Source organism: Cavia porcellus, unplaced genomic scaffold (assembly GCF_034190915.1).
Source record: "Cavia porcellus strain 051 isolate PalLab524CR breed Dunkin Hartley unplaced genomic scaffold, mCavPor4.1 scaffold_2, whole genome shotgun sequence".
Lineage (NCBI taxonomy): Eukaryota > Metazoa > Chordata > Mammalia > Rodentia > Caviidae > Cavia > Cavia porcellus.
The window spans coordinates 45,163,969-45,185,774 of record NW_026947485.1 but is presented as its reverse complement, the minus strand read 5'-3'; the positions used below and the strand labels follow the sequence as shown (position 1 = coordinate 45,185,774).

The following is a 21,806-nucleotide window of genomic DNA, read 5'->3' as shown; positions in this document are numbered from 1 at the left end:
TTATTTTCAAACATGAGAAGAATCACAGAATTTAAAATATGGAAATGATTAAACTTTCAACCCCTTACCAAATCTCTAACCAAATCTCTACTTGGCCTAAGACAGAAATACATACCCACTTCCTTCTATAGTAATTTGTTTTTTCATAAAGACGACATTTTTAAAGAAAAGTTAAAAATGAAACAATAACTCAAAAAAGGAGAAAATATTGTCTTAATTATAGGATTTTCCTTAGCATTAGCTTGTTAAAAGACAGAGATTATGTGCTTTGTGATTTGCATGACAGGAGGTCGAGGATAAGGCAAGAAAAGAAAATTAGGTAAGTGTAAATTTTTCCCCAATTTTTTAATGAAATGTCTATTTATAATGAACTATTTTCATGGCATGCAGCTAGGAGAGAATGCTTCATAAGATATAGGACCACTGTGTAGTCAACAGAGAAATTTACCTGTGACATATAAGCTAAGTAAGCCACTATCAGCCATTTTTTCCATTTTTTATTGGAATTGCATGCATTTAAGGCATATAGTGATATATATATATATATATATATATATATATATATATAGTAACTGCTGGAATAAAGCTAATTAACATATCTGTTCACATTATTACCAGTTTTGTTTCCTTTTATAATTTATTTTAATTAACAATTATTATATATATTTATAGGGTAAACAATAGAATGCTATATAGCCCTAATAAGTAAGTTCTGTTATTTGTAGCAGCATAGATTGAACAGAAGGAAATCATTTTAGGTGAACCAACACACACATATAAAGACAGATACCAGAAGATCCCACTTATATATGGAACCTAAAGTAGTCAATCTCAAGGAAATAGTCAAAAAGTGTTTACTAGATTCTGAAGAAAAAGAGAGATGACTGGGAAAGGCAAGGTATTGATCAAAGCATACAAAGTTTGAGTTAAGACTATTTTATTTCTATAACTAAATGATTCTGTTTTATTAGTGTCTTAGTATATACATGTTTACAGTATATAATGGTCATATTCCTTGCGTGGTGTTGATATATGCTTAGAACACATCAATTACTTTTTTCATCCCCCCTCTCTTCTCTCTCCCTCATCTCTTGATATACTTTGAGAGTTTGAGAAAGATCTATCTCCTCTACTTCCTAATAGCTATGTAACATTTTGCTTTATATTTACAATTTGGGTTCCTCATATAAAATAATCCATGCAATATTACACTTTTGTGTCTTTTTTCACTTAACATTATGGCTCCCATTTCCTATCACTGACTCAAGTTTCACTTTCTTTTTGGTAAAGTGGTACTCCATTGTGTGAAAATATAACATTTCTTTATCTGTTCATCTGTTGATGAACATACAGCTACTCCAAGTCTATTATAAATCATGCTGTATAAACATAGCTATGCACACATCACTGTAATATGATGAGTTTAACTCTTGAGGAAAGATACCTAGAAGGGGAATAACAAGGTCAAATGGAACTGCTAGTTTTAGCTTTTTGTAGAATCTCCATCCTGATTTCCATAGTGGTAGTGATAGGTTACATTCTCACCAGTGGCATCACCAGCATTTGTTGTGATTTAAGTTCTTGATGGTAGCCATTCTTTTTGGATCAGGTGAAATCTCAGTGTTATTTTAATTTGCATTTCTCTAGTGGCTAGTGACATTGAGCATTTCTTTATGTGCTTATTTCCCATTTTACTTTTGAGAAGTATCTATTAATTTTACTTGCCCATTTTTGATTGATCTTTTATTGGAGGGCGCTGAATTCTATGTGTATTTTAGATATTAGTGATCTAGTATTTTGGAGGTGTCAAAAATGTTTGAGTTGTTTATATATCCTAGATCTTAGTCCTCTCTGAGGAATAGCTGGCAAATTTTTCCTATTTTGTAGGGTGCCTTTTCATTTGTTGGTTGTTTCTTATGGTGTGCAGAAGGCTTTTTAAAAAAAATTATATAATTCCATTAGTTGATTCTTAGTATTGTTCCCTGAGCAAGTGAGGTTCTGTTCAGAAAGTTCCTGCCTACACGTATGACTTCAAGATTTATACCTATTTTATCTCCCAGCATGTTGAATGTTTCTTTTTTTTTTCACAGTTATTTGATATATTTTCATTTTAGCTGTTCAGTACATGGTGAAAGATATGGGTATATAATGTTCTGCATGTGGATAGCCAGTTTCCCAAACACCATTTATTAAAGAGCTTATTTTTCCTGCAGTGTATGTTTTTTGGCTCCCTTTTCAAAGATGAAGTGGTTAAAATGTCTTTTAGGTTCTTTCTGCATCCTATTATGTTCTGCTGACTCATCAATGTGTCTTTTTCCTACTACTATGCTGTTTTTATCACTGCAGCTTTATATTATAACTTCATGTCTGTGATTCCTCCCACTTTGTTCTTGTTACCCAGGACTATTTTGACTATTCTGGGTCTCTTCTGGTTTCATATGTATTATAGGATTAGTATCTTGATTTGTAACCCTGGTTCGCCTTATATATTGTTGCCGATACTCAAAACAAATTCTGGTTGGTTGGAAAGACAGATGGCTAGAGGGATACTTTAAAAATCAAAAATAAAAATGAATTTATAAATGGATATTTTATTGAAACAAAATAAGAAAAAGATGTGTCAAGTACATCACTGTCATAATTTGATAACAGAAAATGATAGTAGTAAATCCTAGAATTTAAAATCAGTTTTCCTGTAATTATCTAAAAATCTATGATACTGTCATCTTTCCATTTCTGAAATGTACAGGTAGAATATTGGCTTCCTAAAGTCGCTCTTGTTATAATTCCCACTCGTAAATGTGTTATCTTATATGGCAAAGAGAAGCTAAGACATCAGGTAGGATTAAGGAGACTGGGCCACACGTCCTCACAAATTATCTTAATATGGAAGAAGAGTCAATATTGGTGTAAAATGACATGAAAAAGACCTCATCGGCCATAGTTGGCTCTCGAAATGGAAGCACTCCATTAACCAAAGAATACAGGCAGCCTCTAGAAGCTTGAGAAGAAAGAAAAGTAAGAAGTCTCCTTTAGGGCAGTTTTAGCCTTTTGAGACCCATTTTGGATTTCTGACCTTCAAAACTGTAATAAGAGAACAAATGAATGCTGTTTAAATTGCTGTTTCAGAATTTGTTACTGCTGAAACAAGAAATAAATGCATTCAATAAAAGCTTACATTCATTCAGCAAAAACTTAAGTCTATGTTTTAAATTACTTTTACTAAGTGTATGATTCAAAGGTGTATTTACATACATAGTCCTATTATTAGCCTTATCTGCTTACATGGTTTATATGGATTCTTGTATGTATGTTCACATTTCTAATATTTTTAAAGGATTCTGTCTGAATAAAATCTTTTGAATATATACATGTAAAAACAAAATGTTGAGTTTTTCCCACAAGAAATCTACATACTTTAACACACTTTTACCAGCTTGCATCTTTGGTGTACAAACAGATCTACTCACTTTTATTGGTCTTTTACTAATAAAATTAATAAAAGGCTGCCTGATGGGACAGTCATGAATATACCACTGATGGTTCAAGCTTCCCAGCCATAGGTTTTATGAATTGTAGTCCCACAACAAACATGTTAAATGGAATTAACAATAAGATTGATAATTTTGGTTATTAGAATAAAGACCACTACGTTTATATTTCTAACAAATTTCACCCAAGAGATCAATACCAAATGATCAAGGATTATGTCTTGAATTTCAAAGTTTTTTTAAAAGATTTTAAAAGAAATAATCAAGTTTGTCAGATACTAGATCTTCTGGCTCAATTAAGGATATTACCTTTTATTGATCATCACATATCATTTTCATTGCTTGTAAGGTATTGATTTTATACTTTGTCTTGGATGCAACAATATATTCCATCATAGCTACATCTGTATTTTAAAAGACTTATCTAGACAGAAGAGCATCATTATTATTCTTGATCTACTCCTTTCAGCCATAAATTAGAATAGTAGTAACCTTTACCTTTACTAAGAAACAGTTTCTTTTATAGAACACTGCATGAACAGCTTTATTATGTTTCTTTCTATTAGCCAGGTTATTAGAGCATCTGTCTATTATGGAGAGACTCTCACCCTACAAGACCATGTCATTAGCAAGCATCATTCTATTCTCTATTTCCATGAGCTTGACTTTTTCCATTTTTAATCTGGTTTATTTCACTTAGCATAATACCCTACAGGTTTGTCAATGTTGAATATGACAAGAATTTCTTTTTTAAGTTTAATATTCAACTGTACATATGAAAAACTGTTCAACATCACTAATTATCATAGAAATGCAATTTAAAACCACAATCGCTGTCATATCATACTTTTTAAAATGGCTATTATCAGAAAGACAAAAGATAAGTGTTGACAAGATTTTAGAGAAAGAACTCTTGTGCTCTGTTAGGAAGACAATTAGTACAACATTATTGGGGAAAAAAAAGCAGTTCCTCAAAAAGTTACAATAGAACTACGTGTGATTCAGCAATCTCATTTGGGTATAAACACAAAAGGAAGGAAACTGGTAAGTTAAGCAGACATCTACAGAACCGTATTTACTGTAGCACTCACAATAGCTAAGATACAGAATAGTCTTGCCCACTGACTGATGGGTAGGTAAAATGAGGTAGGTGCTTTTCAAAGTGGCTCTGGATACTTCTAAGATGCTGAGAGGTGTTTTTCCTTTTTTCTTTATCAATCAGCAACTAAAGGAAGAATGAATTTGAGGATGTTTCAAACCGCTTCACTCTATTACATATAATATACAGACAAAATATACTATGATCTCATTATTAATAGGTTTCAAATTACATGTCCTTTCACATTTATTGTTCCACATTATAATCTGATAGGGATTTTAGGCATTCCAGAAAACAGTGATTCTTTTCTACCACAACTGTGTATCAGATAAATGAAACTGATTTACACAAACTTCAGGAAACTCACTCACTTGGTCCACCCCTCCAACATTCACTGGATAGGTACCGCCAGCGGGCTACAAACTGCTAGAAAGATGCTGCTGCCAAATGGATGATATATCTCAGAGGGATAATACACTAGATGCCACTACACTGGCAAAAAATTTAGTTCCTCTCTGTGCCATCATTTCTTTATCTGGAAAGTGATTAAACTGGATTAAATGGGAACAATATCTGTTTAATTCCAAGTCCCAATAACTAATAAACATAAATGGCTGGAAGCAGCAGTTGGTCTTATTTCCTAAGTAGTTATAAATAAAGTATCACATCTATTTATAAAAATTAAAATAATCCATTTAATAAATTTTCTTAAAAACTTATCCAAATGTAAAATATTTCTTTTATTTAAGAAGAAGATTTTTCCGCTGACTCAGTCCCAACAGTATCTTGAGAATTAAATAACTTCAAATTATCTACTATTCTCCCTTAGCTAGCTCCTTGGCTTTTAATTTCTCCAGGAAGAAAGCTACTGACTGTATTTTGACTGCCATTTATATTTGTAGTTCTAGGAATTACAAAAGCAACAACTTTATTCTTGTGCATGTACTACTACAAAATACTATTACCGTCTTAACTCATTATCCCATTTATCTTTCCTAAAAAATACAGATTTTCTTCAAAGCAATAATAAGGCAAAATGAAAATATAATCTAAGCATCTAATAGTTCCAGGCACTAAAGTGTTAAAAATATAAAAAGATGCAAAACAATCCATAATACATCCAATTGGGAAAAAAAAAAAAAAAAAACAAAGTCATGTACACTGAAAACCGTAAGATAACATATCTATCATGAAAAACTAAGACCTAAAGAAGTGAAGAGATACATTGTGTTCAATGAGGAGATTCAATTTTGCTAAAATGTCTACACATTCCTATATTGGCTATTTTTATACTGTAGGACCAAATAGCTGACACTTCAAACTCAAAGGTAGAGAGGATTGTATTTAATTTGGTTCAGTGCTTCATAGGTTTTCATCTGTGATCAGCAGGATCCAAGGCAGAAATACGGTGACAGAGGTGCTGGGTGGTGCATTTCACTTCATGAAAGGAAGTAAAGAACTGGGAAGCACAGCAGGAAGAAAGGGGCCAGAAACAGACACAGTCCCTGAGTCCACAGCCTCATGACTCATCCAGAAACAGCCAAAACTATCTACACTAAAGCCCTAAGCTTATCAAGTTGATGAGAGTAACTGTCACATTCTCAAACTTGTCTTTATTTTTTTGCTAGAAATACATGATCTCATTCTAAAATTCATAAGGCCAAAAAAAGAAAGGATCTCCAATATAGGGAGAGAAGGAAGGAAAACAGGGAAGAAAAAAAGTAGGGAGGGAGGGACACAGAAAGGAAGAGACTCACTATCTGATTTCAAGACTTTTATAAAACTCAAGTAATAGTGACAGTGTGATGTTGGCATCAAGACAGGAAAACGGATCAACAGAACAGAATAAAGTGTCTAACACTCACAGATAGATGAGATAACATTGATTTTTCAATAAACATGCTAAAGAAATCTAATATAAAAGGCCTTAAAACAAACTGTGTTAGAATGATTTGTTATCAATACATAAAAATGAGTTTTTATCTGTATGTAAATGTAGGCACAAAAATGAATTAAAAATAGAAGACCTAAATATAAAATCTAAAATAACAAAACTTTTAGAAGAAACAGGAGAATTCTTACTCTGAGTTTGGAAAAGATTTCTTACATACAGCACCAAGATCATGAGCCATGAAAAGGAAACTTAACTGAACTTTATCAAAATTATAAATTTCTTCTCTTTGAAACACACTAAGATGACAAAAACACACTTCAAGACTGGGAGAAAAATATTTACATTGTATAATCTGGCAAAGGAGATGTAAACACTGAATTATGATCTTTGAAAACTCAAAAATAACAAAACAAGTAACCCAGTTAAACACCAAGGAAAATACATACTGGAACAAATTCTTCATCAAAAAATAGGTACAGATGGCAGAGATGCACACAAAAAGATGTTCCAAATCATTATCTAAATTTTAGGAAAGTGCAGATTAAAACAACAATATAATAACATTATATTAGAAATAAGGGGTTACTGCAGTGTATACACCCACCATTTGTTCCATCTGGGACAGAGGAAGTCCTCTGTTATTCCCAGGAAGTATTGAAATGTCAACTTATGCTACATTAATCACCTACAGGGAACCACCACGGAGGAGGTCTATTTATAGCTTGCCCAGCCCCTTGCTGTGGTGAGAAGGTAGGAATACTTTCCTGTACCTCTGCCATCAGGATCCTTGATAACTTCTCAGAGAACTGCAGATAAACATGCTGCTGAATAACTATAAAATACTTGTTATTGGCTTTCCTTTCGTTCATTAGAACAAGTCACCTCCTATAACATCTCAAAGCATGGTTTTTATAAGCCATACAAAATTACTCCTAGAAAAAATTATTTGGAAATAATTTTTTCCACGTCTGAATTATTTTTGGTCCTTCACCTGCCTATGGTCATCCTTTTTGTCACCACATGGCTATTGAGATTTGACTATAAATTCTTGGGAGTAGTTGCTGCATGAGAGAATTTAAGGGAAATGAGATATTTTTCTGTGATGTTTCAGTTTCAGAAAAGTTGTACTGTTTCCTAAAACAGATACGGTAGTTTGACAAAAAAGACAAATATACAAGTTAATTTTTACATGCTACATTAAGATATTTAACAGAATATCTATTTTATTTTTCAGCAAATTGTATGAATTCAAATGGAACAAAGTAACAGGTTTCTAGAGCTGGCTACTTCAATAAAATTGGACTTAAAATTTTGAGTTAAAAAGATAATACCTATGATTATGATTTTATTACAGATTCTCTAATGCTTTTCTTATTTATATGCAGATACATAATGCTGACAATTTTTTTAAATTTTCCAAAAAAAAAAAAAAAAAAAAGGTTGTCTGTTCGAGTTTATCAAAGGTCTAAAACTTGGATATGGTAGTGCATGCATATAATCCCAGCATTGGGGAAGTTGAGGCAAGGTTGCTGCAAATTCAAGAATGCAAAGTGAGTTCAAATCCAGCCTGAACTGCATCATTACAGCCTGTCTCAAAAAAAAAAGTAAAAAGGCCTTAAGCTACATTTATCAATTTAACTTTATACTTTTTTTTTGGAAAAAAAATTAGAATAGTCACTTATTTAATAAATCATCTCAAGACTATTTGTGGTCTATTATCTTACATGTTAAAACTGCAAGTTCTACAATAATCACAAATACATTAAGGTCATGTTTAAAATCCTATAGTTCAGCTATATAAACAGAGTATCTGGATAAGCAGGCTATATTTGATTTAAAAAGTGTAACTCCTAAGCATTTTAATATAAATTAGGAACTCGCAGAGACTTCAACTTGACCAGAACTACATTATAAGAAACAACAATAATAGTATATCTGGGAAAATGAGAAAGACAAAAAAGGGGAAATTAGACTGACTGGTGAATTAGAGATCCTAAGACAGGGCTGCTCTCTCAAGGACACAGTTATATGAATAGGTCAGCTTCTCTCTTGTCAAACTTCAGAAACAAAATTATGCATATTATGATAATACATCAGAGAGTTCTTTGATGTTTAATACAGCAAACAGATACAGCAGTTTGACAAAAATGACAAATATATAAGTTAATTTTTATGTGCTACATTAAGATGATGTAAACTTCTTGAAAGATAATAGTTCATTTTAATGGAATAATCAGTTCAGCAAGCTAATTTATCTTAACATTTAAAATATACTTGAAATTAACCACAACCTGTTATTTCTACATGGTATTCACATTGATAAAACAAACATAATAAATGTCACATTGATGTATTAGATATGAATATTCTCATTTTAAGAAATGTTGCACAGAAATATGGAATTCTTCAACTGAAGGAACAACACATGCAATTCATAAAATGAAAACAATTATTTCAAAAATATTATGACTTTAAAAATGTAGCAGAGATGAGTGAACTTTTAACATTTTTGTTACTATGAATATTATTTAATCGAACTAGAAAACAAGATGCTGTGACACACACTACACAGGAAAATAAATGTGTATGGAGGTAGACAGGTCAGCATTCTCCATACACACTGATGATTTTGACACTAATGCCATGAACTCACAGTGTATCTACAATGTTTTTCCTAACAGCTGGCAGAAAGAATGGCTTTGTAGCAATACTTTTAAAACTGAGCAATATTTTGATAAGCCTCCAAACATCTAGTTTTGTACTCAGAAACATCATTCAGCAAGTTAAATGATTACTCATAGGTACACTGCACAATAATTCATTCTGAAAGACCTAATACAAACTGCAGTGCCTGCGTATAGATGTCCCATGGAACTTTAGATTTTCAATTGGCTATGTGAAGCAATCCCTGCTTTTTAGGTTTTTCTAAGACAAATAGTGGGATAAACTGTATACTTTTGGGAGCTTGACTGGTCAGTTCTTTTAGCTACTAGAAATATTCATAATTATTTCCTCACAAAAATCCCTATTCTATCTCCAGGTATTTCCCTAGAACCTGGTGGCATATTGGTCATCAATTCAGATGAAAAATCTCCATGTGCCACCTACAGTTCCATAAATAGGTATTTGCATCTGCCACCTACAAATGAATGTAGCCTTCAACTGCACACTTCTTAAGCCCTGTGAGCCCTCATTTCACTGTACTGCACGCTACCACAGACTTGTATTTTTTCACCCTCTTGGTCACTAGGATCTTAGGCTTGGCTGCACATTAGGGCACTCTTTGCACAGTGCTCTCAACACAGATGCACACGAGAATGGCTGAGAAAGTGTTTAAAATATTCTTCTCTGGGCTCACTCCAGACCAAACTTTGGGCCCCAGAATATTAGTTTCTCTGAGGATCTTCCCTCTTCATGACTATGAGGAAGAATGTTTGTATGTTTGGTTTTTTTTCCTGAGAACATCGCCAAAACTGACAAATGATTACAATATATATTATAGTTACGAATTTCTTGTAAGTCAGTGATTCTCAAACAGGCTTAATTTTGTAAATGAGCCTCTCCCCCAGGAAATATTCGGCAATATCTAGAGATAGTTTTTATTATTTTACTGGGAGAGGAGGCTGGAGGAAATTGGAGAATCTACTGACTAGAGGTCGGGGTTGCTACTAGGTATCAAAACCAGGACAACATTCTATGAGGAAGAAGCACGTTGCTCAGAATACCAATACTACAAACACTGGAAACTCTGGAGGAGACAGAAAGGATGCAAGGGACCACAGCGCCTGTCTTAGGGATGCAGTTGTGTAGAAAACTTATCACTCATGTATCCAATTTATAAATTGCTTTATTATTTGGTCATTTTAGAAAATAAATTAAAACTATTTCAAGAATTACTTACAGCATGAAATTTAAAATGGCTTCTATTAGATACTGAAAAAGTTACAATAGAAAAATAAGAAAATCAATATGATTGTTTCAATGAAAAACTCTGTTTCATACATTCACAAAGATTACATGCAATCTCCACGATTCTTCTACTGTAATATGCTACATATATACTTTTATTGAATGAATAAATACTGTGTGAATAAAAAGCTAATAAATAGTATAGTACGACTCTTAGGTGTTTCACCTAAGAAATACATGTACTAAGAGAACAAAAGAAGAAATCTGTAATTTGAATGCAGATTCAAAAAACTTCTAAGAAAAAATTCATAAGTTTGCAAAAGGTTAAACAGAAGAAATGAATAGAAATTTTTAACTTCAAGGAAAAAAAAAAACCTTCTAATACCTAGAGTGTTTCCAGTATCCTTCAGTATCTAGCAATGTGAAAGCTATACATCATTTGCAGAATTTTTAAAGATATCTAAAGGAGTTATTCTTTGTAACACATGTATGAGTACAGATCTCAGATCTCAGTAAGATTGATTCACACTGCAAAAAAAAAAAGGTTTATAGCTGCCTTCTTGGAGTACTTATAAGGTGTTTCAGAAGTAAAAGAGAAGATAACCTTTGGCACAGGGGTGCATTTGATCAGATCATTAATCAACCAAAAGATAATGCTTTAACTGTCAATGTAGGGTGACAAAAATACCATAAATGATGGTGCTGAGTACCATCCCATAAAAAGTAAAGCTCATAAAATCATTATGATATGTCCTTAACCCACTGTACGCACTGGATCCAGTATCATGTGACTTCTGACTTTTTTGCAGTGTCAAAATGTGTATGAAAGTAAAGGCTTGAATCGAGTCAGAACACCAAGGCTCTATGACAGCACAACTAAAGACATGAAAGAGGACTTCCAGAACTGCTTTGGAAAGTGGCAAGAACAATGAGGTAAGTACATTCAAGGAGAGAAAAAGTACACTGAGAGGGAATAATGTTAATGTATCTTTATTAAAATTAAAATTTTCATTGTATTACTATACCTCATAGTTTACATATGATCTGACATTAGGAAAAAATAATTCAGTGTTAATATGTTGGTGAGAAAGACCACAGAAAAACCTAAGAGATGAGCGAGAAAAAGGCCTTCCCAGGTTACTGTGGAATGAGGCTAATCATAATTAACACAAAGAACAGATAACTCCATCTATGAAGGTGATCCTTTAACCCATGAGGAGAAATGCATGAAAGAAATGTGTGGAAGTCCAACTTGCCTGGCACAATTCACATTCAGTGTTTAGAGAAGCACACATATAAGAATGAGTCGGTGAGGAGGAGCTTCATGTAAACCTTACACACCCAAACCCTACCAAGATCCTTTCTGTGTTAGTCACTTACACAAAATACTTGGAGTTATACAGTGGGATCATGGGACAATATCAATGAATGACTATATGTAATTTGCTAGCATAAAGTTTACATGTTGTTTACTTGCTTGCTCCACTTTGCCTCTGAATCAAAAGAAATTAACATTGTGCTACCCAAACACACAAGCTAACCACAACTTACCCTTCCCAGCTCCTTGTCTTCCAAGGCTAGCACGCCAGTGCTTTCCGTGAAAAGCTTTACTTTGACCACAGGCCGAGGGTGGGTGGTTGTGAAATCTCCTTGAGTTCCCCATCTGTAATGAAGTAAGAAAGACTGTTAACAAAATGACAGCATTAATTTTTCTAGGTAGATGTGTCTCCATAAAAAAACGCAATTGAAGCAAAACTAATCTTTTGTGACTCGATGAGATTTTTATCTTTGCTTTTATTTCTGACAGATGGCAAAGAAAACAACAATATGGTCTATGGCTCCTTACAGTTATTCAGCTGTTCAAAAAATTAACATGTTCGACTATGAAACAGTGTTGCAAGAATTCAGGTTAAGGTAAAACATTATAGGCGTAGTTATTATTTTCCTAATTCAAATACAAATGATAACATCATTCTTGTGTATATTGGGGAGAATTGCCAAGAATGTGTTTATGTAAGACACAATTTCTCAGAAAACTATCGTTTAGTAGGCCTTTACTCTACCTCCTCTGTAAAAATCTTCACTAAACACCTATTTTTTTTAAGCTGAGGTAATTATCTGAGGTCTACTGCATTATATGACATTTTATAGCTCCTACCAGGAATAAAGAAAGATGCATCATAAAAATGAGTGGCTTGCAGTTCATTTCCCATTACTGTAGAATGAAGTAAGTCTGTCGACATCTGGCTTCTTAAATCATCATGACAAAATAACATGTTTTCTTGGCTTATCTTTTAATTAATAACATCTTGTCTTTATCACACACAAATTCATTTTAGCTTATTGACAAACTTAACTGGCACCTACTTGATGTGAAAAAATCTTACCAGTATTTTTTATAACTCTGAGAGATCATAGGCAATGACAGCACACCATGAAAAACATGTTACTGAGCAATAAAAAAAGATTAAACAAAATAATGATTCACCTTAAAACACAAGCACCAAATAATATATGCCAGTTGTTTTATGTTTTTTAAAGAAAACAATCAATGATTTTCATGGAGCTGTCTATATTTTATTTTATAAATCTTATTCAGAAAGTTTGTTAAACCCAGGTAACTGAGGAAACAAAGCAGAATAAAATGAATAACTATGTTCTACCATACATTTATAATATTTGTACAGTAAAACAGACCCCATTTCAAAGAAAAAAAATAGCATTTCAATAGTTTGTTCTTCTAAAACTGAAGTGATATGCCAGAGGGAAAAGAGAGATTCAATTAGAATGGAAAAAACACTTTAATTTTTATTTCACACTTCTAGAAAGATGTTAGCAAAGATTTTTTTTTATTTTCCCTTATCATTTCATAAAATTACATGGTCAAAGGAAGAGTAGATGTTAAATAGGAATAAAAATAAAAATAGATTCAAAACTAGAATGAGAGACTAGAGAAAAATTCTCTGTCTATTGTGTAGACATTTAAGCTTGAACAGTCAGACGATTTGGGTAACAACTGTGGAGGAGTGTCCCACGACACATTCTATTTCATTTTTTTCTTCAGTTTTCACTGCATAGTTAAATTTGCAAGGCTACTCTTGAGATATTCTCTTGTATCTGCTATCAACTAGTTCTGATTGCCTTGTATGCACTCTCCACAGAATTCTGAAGTTACATTTTTTTTTTTTTTTTTTTTTTGAGACAGAATCTTGCTATTTAGTTAAGGCTAGCCTGGATTCACTATTTAGCCCAGGATGGCCTTTAACTCACAGTGATTCTCCTGTCTCAGCCTCCAAGTGCTGCATGGTGGCTTATATAAATTTTTAGAATTTTTATCTCTAATTTTAAAATCATTCAGAAACATTATAAGGCCTTCTATGTTCTTTCAAAATTCCCAACGTACTCCAGTATACCATTCTTCAAAGAGAACAATATCATTGAACCTTATTAAATATAAGGAATCTTTTGAGCTTTGCCTTTTAGTGTTGTCTTCTTGTTATTTTACACAAAGAGAAATGCATACTGATTCTTTGCTAAACAAAATAAAACAAACAACAACATATATTAAAAAATTTGTGCTCACTGGGATGCCATCAACTCATAGAAAATTCTTTTACTATTACTTTCCCACAAACAAGCTTCTTCAAAAATTATTCCACAGTCTGCTGTTATAGTATATCTCCCATTTACTCATTAACATCTTTCATTCTCAATTATTACATAAAAAAGTTCTCATAAAATAACATGTAGTTAAAGAATAGCAATAAGAGAAAACCAATATTTCTACCATTCCGGTTCTTGTGGAGAAGGTATCAGCCCTTGGTACTGAGCCCTCTGGTCCTGACTTGGTCACATATTCTTTTATTCCACAATTCCTGCTATGCAGAAGTAGCCAAGGTCCTGAATTTTACATTGATGTTTCCCTTTAATTTCTCTTAAAGAGAATATTGCTTGTATTTTAAGTATGAACATTGGTCTAGATTTTGGTAGATGACCTTTAACTGGTTTTATAAAACTTTATTAATACACATATAAATGAAGTAGGATATATATATATATATATATACATATATATATAAATCATATATATCATAGATACATATATATGCGACAAAGAAAATACATATTCTACATATTAATGATACATTATGCAATATCATCTATATGGTACATAGGGGACACACATATTTGTTTGTGTGTGTATACAAGATATGGAGAACATACCATTTTGATCAACATTGGATTGCATATATGCTGGTTTCAGTCCATATTATCTGGGTTTCTGTAAGCACACTCTACTATACTGGGAAAGGAAGTTTACAACTTCAAGACCATGGTTACTTTTCAACCATTAGAGTTATTTAAAACTGAAGAATGAATACTGTTGGGAAAGGTAATAAGTAGCAGATATACTAAATCAGGTAAGGTATCTGATCAATGTATTTCAACATAAGCAATCATATACTAGCATACAAAATATTTGTTAAAATATAAAGAAATATATCAAAAATCTAGACGCTGGAAAGAAGTCTGAGATATCCTTCTTCAAAACTGGTATATCCAGTAAGTCAGGGCCTTTTAGACAATACATGGAAAATTATTATTTGGACCTATAGGTCATCTGTTATGAATACAGCTAATTAGAAGGTCTGGGACTTGAGTGTTGAGGACAAGGAACACTAATGGCCAGTTTGTGTGAAATGAGGAAGGTACTTTCAGCCAAGAAGAAGCTGAGCTACAAGATACCAGAAGATTCTGATTGTAATGAGCAAGGAGATGATGGTTTTATTGACAGTGAACAATGCAATTTAGAAGGATGTATAATTATAAACATAGCATCATTTAATAATTCTTAAACATCCCAATATTCCAGGATAAATTGTGTAGCACCACTTTGATAATTTCTCCTATTAAAAGTTAAAAATTTAAAAAGATACAGTACGAAAATACAAATTCTAGAATACAATCTGAGCCATCTCAAAAAAAAAAAAAAAAGCAAAGAGAAGAGGAAATAACAGGCCTGTCTTCAATATTTATCTAGACATTTCCTTGTTTCACACTTAACTGGCATGTTTAAGCACTTATGATAATTAATTCCAGTCATTATCTCCCTATTTTCTCAGCATTAAGTAATAAAAGAACACATTACTTTTGCAGTCAATTTCCTTGAACCAAAATGTACTAACTTTCTGCACTTGTAAAAAATGCATTATTTATCAGGATTCAGACTTCCAGTATAAATTTTCAAATGAATGAAATATCTAGAGAGCACTATACTAGGACTTCCTGGCTATGAAAACAATGTAATTCATATACCAAAGAAATAACTGATGTTAACTTTGCATTTGCTATTAAATGAATGCTATTAGAAATTTGTATCAGGAGCCAAAATATATGTTGTTGTCTTTTCATCCAGTAAGACAATTTCTAGAAATTTATTCTAAGCAAATAATTTTAAGTATTGAAAAGAGTATAAACAGAAACATAATATCAATACAGTAAAAAAGAAAAAAAAACTCATTGGTTCACATTAAAAGTTATTAAGTACTTATATGTGGCAGACAGAATGTCACCAGTCTATCATATTGGAATTTATATTCTTTTTTTTTTTTTTTTTTGGTCTTTTTCATTTTTATCGGTACCAGGGATCGAACTCACGACTGCCTGCTTGCAAGGCAGGAGCTTACGCCACTAAGCTAAACCCCCAGCCCTGGAATTTATATTCTAATGAGTTACAGATAACAAATACTTCAACGATTATATTCTTTAACGTATACCCTTTTCTTCCCTGCCCTGTACTCTTATCAGCTATATACCTTCCATGGTCTGCTGGTATCTAGGTTTACAATTGTGACTTGGAGGATGTCATGGTTTATGTCTGTGGCCCCCAGGCCTCATAAGTTTGCATTGTGCATTTGTGATGCTTCATTGTCTAGTGCTTGGATTGATGGTGTCAGTGCTCCATTCACAAGGGGTGGAGCCAGGATGTGATGTAATGGCAGGAAGAAGGTATGTCTTGCTCTTTGCTGGTTCCTGCTTGCTGTTTGCAGCCGACATGAACTGCGGCCCAGCCATGCCAGCCTGCCTTAGAGCCAACTGAGTGTGGACTGAAACCTCCAAAAACTGTAAGAAATAAACCTTTCCTTCCCCAACTTTGGGCTTCAGGTATTTTGTCTCAGCAATGAGTAACAAGTAACAAAGACAGAGGATTATCAAAAATTACTAGCATTTGTGTTTTAAAATATATTAAAACTCAAAAACATTAAAACTGAATGTATAAACTGTTTAAATTCCTTAACATATTCATTCTAGCTTGAATAACTTGTGGGTACACGCATGACTAACTTATTGGACAGCTTGTACCACTGTTGGTACAAATGGATCTAGTCACTTTTACTAGTCTTTTACTAATAAAATTATAATAAAAGAGCTGCCCAATTGAATAGCCATGCATGCACCACCAGTGGTTCAAGCTGCTTGACAACAATACATGGATTACAGCCACTTTATGATATGCAATAATGCAAAATTCACATCAGGAATAAAGCACACATTCATGATCAGAAAAATTAAACACTTCATAGTAAATTCAACCTATGTTCTAGATTTATGAGCAACACCACATAATTCAATAAAGTGCATATAACTTCTAAATTAATCCATTATTTTCTATTTAATTACTGTTTATGAATTTTTAAAATATGTAGTTAAATATGTAGCCAATTCAATCTACCTAACATAGGTTAATTTTGACATCCTATTTAAAATATTTCTTAATCAGAAACTATATGAATATTAACTCACATCTTAACATTTTTAATTTAAAATTTCAAACTATGAAATTTAATCATGATATAAACTGGCAGTTTTACCTCATTATTTATTTATTATAATATCACTGGATTAAAAAGTAAAATATATTTATAAAATTATATAAATTTGGGCTGGGTTTTAAACTTTATGCTATAAAGGTCTATTTTTTGAACTATGTTATATTGCTTTAGTTATTGTAGTTTTAGAAAATGTAATTTCTATTAGAACAAAAGGGAAATCAAAATGTCAACATACTTTTTCTCAGTAAAAAGGAAAATCTCTATTGAAATTAGTTGTAATACTTTTTGGTGAAGTCTTAAACTTCTTTTCTATTAAGTGTTCTATATATTCTTGTAAAATGATTTCATAGAGTTTTATATTGGGGGCCCAAGAGGATCTATTTCCTTTTTATTACTTGACTATTGCTTTTATATACAAAATAGCTAAATTATTTTTAAAGTTTTTTTTTCATTTCCTATACAATGAATCTCTTTCAAAATGACATCTTCTACATCAAATTATCATCAATGTATTATAAAGTTGTTAAAATAATCAACAATGATATGTAACTCCAAATGCAGTACTAATTTTATACCAGGACATACAAAGATCTAATTATGGACATGCAAATAAGTCTTTAAAAATTATAAATAAGCTTATATACTTTTTAGTTTGTTATGTTTTAAACAACTCAGCTATAAATTATTTTCATAATTTAGCCATTATAAGATTAAAATGATAAAACACTGATCACAAATATTTGTCTAAATAAAAGCTTTAATTTTTGACTCAAACACCTGATATTGGGTGGTACGGGACTTCAAGGTTATCTTCTGCAGTCCTGAAGAGACTTGCAGAGAAAACCAAATTTGAATTCAAGAGGTCATTTTTGGTGAGAAAGTAAATGGATCCCCTATACTAATTCATTCAGAGGGACCAAGAGGAAATAAAGGCACTTCAGGGTATGTAATGAGTGTAATGAAAGGCCTGAAGATCTCCAGTGTCAAGCAATACAACCTGCAGTTGTGAATGTGCAGCTGTGCCCATGCTCTGTAAAGCTTTTGTTATGCAGGTATCCTTGACCTACATAAAGAAACCTGTATCCTTTGCCTGTACCTGCTGGTATCTTTGTATGAGTCATCATCTTGTTCCTGATGGAGATAAGCACAATAAGCCTTTCTGAAAGCCAAAAAAGCAGAGGGAATGTGCATGTAACAAAGCTACATCATCAGGACTCACAGAGTATACCAAGATACAATATCTCCCTAACACAAATAAACAGTGCTATCTTTAAAAGGAAAGGAAAACCTTGAATAATATAATAACCTCTTAAAATTGGGAATTAGGTTTAATAAAAGAACTGCTGGTATGATTTTTAATCACACAAATATAAATTAAAACACTTAAGGCATTTGGAAAGCAATCTTAAGCACTGTACAAATAGTTTTACATATGGCATTCCTGATTAATAGGAGCAATCCAGACAGCTTCCTGGAAAATTCTAAGCAAACATTGATATTTAAAATGTCCAACACTTCTATGTTATTTTAAGACTCAAGTATATCAAAGATTACATAATAATGATATATATATATATGTATATGTGACAAATATTAAATTTTTTATGGAACCATGGATGGTTGTGACATAGCATATAGTCTGATCTAAACTGTAAACTACGGAGGAACTTATTTTGGTAAATTCAAGTTTCTGATTTTAACAGGTCTTTGTAAATGAAGATACAGATTTGAGAGTGATTAATACAAAAATGGTAGTGGCAGTAATGAAAACAAATGAGCTCATAAAGGGTGAATGCTCATGTCATGGTCATAGGGACTTACACACAGTACACTGTAAACCCAGAATTTATACAAGTATCTGTACATTTATGTATAAAGTGTGTATATATATATTTTTTTCATTTAAAATAAGAGGGATATTCAAATTATTCTATACTTTATTCTTTTATGTAATGACTTAAACTTTTTTATCCAGCCATGGAGAAGCACAGTTCTTGTTAAGACTAAGAATTCCAAAAGCTCTATCATCATTTATTTAACCACTTTTCTGATGTCGGACCTTATGGTTATTTCCAGTCTTAGTATTACAAGCAATTTTGTGACTGATATTCTTGTATGCATTCAACTGGTTTTACATAATTATTGAAAAGAACAAAAGGTTGGATTTCTGCAACAAACCAAGATTTTAAACTCCACTCCCCCACACCACACCAGACTTATTGTATGTGCCGAAGTGCTAACAAGGTTTGAGGGAAACCACATCACACAATGGGATGGACACCGAATCATCATGCTTATGAACACAAGTATCTGAAATACTCTTACGTATAAAAAGGCACCTCTAAGTAGTTTGATTCATAAAACTTTTACCTAGGTGATAAATACAATTTACTGCAAATTGTTTTGTTAGAATCAGGTCAAAATTTTAAATAATTTATTGTAATATAAAAGAATATTTTCTAGAATTTTAAAATTTTATTATAAGCAGAAATCCTACCATTAAACATTTTTATTAGTATATGTTTGTTATACAATAACATTAATCCTGGGGAACTGGAAGACACCCACCTGGCAACTTTACCCTTTTATTTCCTTTTCCTCCTTCCCTGTTTCATAACATTCCCAGATCTCCTCCCTGTTTCCACAAAGTCTGTCTCCCTGTTTGATGTAATCTATCTTTCATTCAAATTTGAGTAGTTATTAAGAACAGGTGTTAAACTTCTTTTACATATTGAGTACATTTTTAAACAAATTTTCTGTATTTGCAAATATATCCATTTAAACTGGATGGTCAATAGTGTTTATACAAATTGCCAGAGTTATTACCATTTCTGTTGTTTGCACACTGTAAAAGTACTGTATTTGAAATTTCAATTCGAGATATCTAAATAGAGCCACACTGAAGTTAGTAATGTACCCAAAGCAATACAGCCGTGGCCATGAGTGAAAATAACGGCACTACTTTGGAGGTTGTAACATATTTGTCCTGTTACTCGCATTGCCACATGAGACATCAAAGTACATACCCCTCTTTTCTATAAATAAAGCCAAAATAATTATGCACATCTGTACATCAAAGATAACCATCTCAATGAGTCAAGATATAACCATCACAATATTCTTTAAAACAATTTCACATAAAACTGAAAAATGTCAGATCAATTAACTGAAAATAAAAAGGCAGACAAAAATCACAGCCAGTATTGGAAGTCTTTCTTATAGTTAAGAACAGGGGTAAGTAAATAAAATTAAATAGTGTGGGACTTGGCAACAATTTCTGGGCTTGGACATCAACTCAAATAAAGAAAAAGACTGGGCAAGTACTTAATCCTAATTTAAAAATACTGTCCTCATAAGATTCTTGTGGTATATATGAAAATGAACCATGTAAACACTGAAAAGACAGCACAGCACCTTCCATAAAGAAAATATATGCAGAAGGTTAACTCTTTTTATTAGTGTCCATGGTAACAGCATTTAACTCTACCGTCTATGAAAATACCTACCTGAATAAAAAGACATTTGAACATCAAAGTTTTAGTCAGTTCCAGAAAATCTGACACTAAAAGATAAAATCAGAAACCATAAAGAGAGAGAGACCAACTATAGTAAAATACAGCAAAAGAAGAAGAAGAAAAAAAAAAAAAAACAGCAGGAAAAAGGGAAGGAGGCAAGGCGAAAAGGAAGGAAGAATTGGGGAAACAGCAGTAGTATAAGACTATTCTCCTGTTTTGAAGTCCTGTACTATTTCCATTATTTTATTTTATTGGTTTTATTCTGTACTATTTTGTTTGATTTTACTATGCCTGATGGTATGGGCAATTCTTCTGAAGACATCGAGGCATTATGGTAGCCATTATTGATTTCCTTGTATTTTGTTGTTTTGATTGACTATTCTGTTTTATTTCATTTGGATTTATTCTCTTAAAAAAAAAGACCATTCTTTGACAGGCAAGGAGATTATGAGGCGAAAATTACTTTTAATCTTAATGTAGCTTTACAAATAATCTTTCAAATGTTCCTTTAAAATAATGTATAGTAGAAAATGACCAGATGTGAATTTTAACAGAAGAATTAGAACACATTCTTCAAAGTAAGCCCATGTCTTATCATTCTAAGCTTTTAGGAGGATCTGTCCAGTACACTGACTAAAACCTGTTTTCGTGATGGAAAGACAATGCAGTTATAAGCTGCTTCAGACATGACAAGGAGAGAGAAAATTCTGGGATGTCTAAGACATCTCATACTCTGTAAAGGCAGAAAATTTTGAGAGGATGGATCAGGGTAGTAATGATAATCTTTGAAACAAGAAAAACCTCCTAAAGGGACTTGCCTTCATTGTCTCACTTATTGCCTCTTGGACATTTCCTTTTCTTTTCAAGGAGACAGCTCCCATTTGGCTGCTCTGAAGACTGCCAAAGCTTCAAGAATAAGAGTATAAAATTGTCCTCTAACACTCGAATCTCTTTTATGAAGAATTCATACCATTAAACCTCCACATCCAGAGTAGGGATAGTATATTAAACTTACATTATTTTCTTCCGGGAAAGGCTAGCAAGGATGTTAGCATAAAGTAAGGT

The 21,806-nt window shown here is 32.4% G+C and overlaps 1 protein-coding gene and 1 non-coding gene across 9 annotated transcripts in view; both read right to left on the bottom strand.

Moving 5' to 3' along the window:
• Cadps2 (calcium dependent secretion activator 2) overlaps positions 1–21,806 on the bottom strand; it is a 490,335-nt gene that overhangs the window by 232,206 nt on the left and 236,323 nt on the right. For all 8 annotated transcript variants that reach the window (XM_063241432.1, XM_063241438.1, XM_063241449.1 and 5 more), the window contains exon 7: positions 11,945–12,056. In XM_063241432.1, the coding sequence (XP_063097502.1) occupies positions 11,945–12,056 (112 nt within the window). The remainder of the gene's footprint in view (positions 1–11,944; positions 12,057–21,806) is intronic.
• LOC111758439 (small nucleolar RNA U13) lies at positions 19,435–19,536 on the bottom strand. The gene has a single exon (XR_002792614.1). It is a non-coding gene; the product is annotated as a small nucleolar RNA U13 (small nucleolar RNA).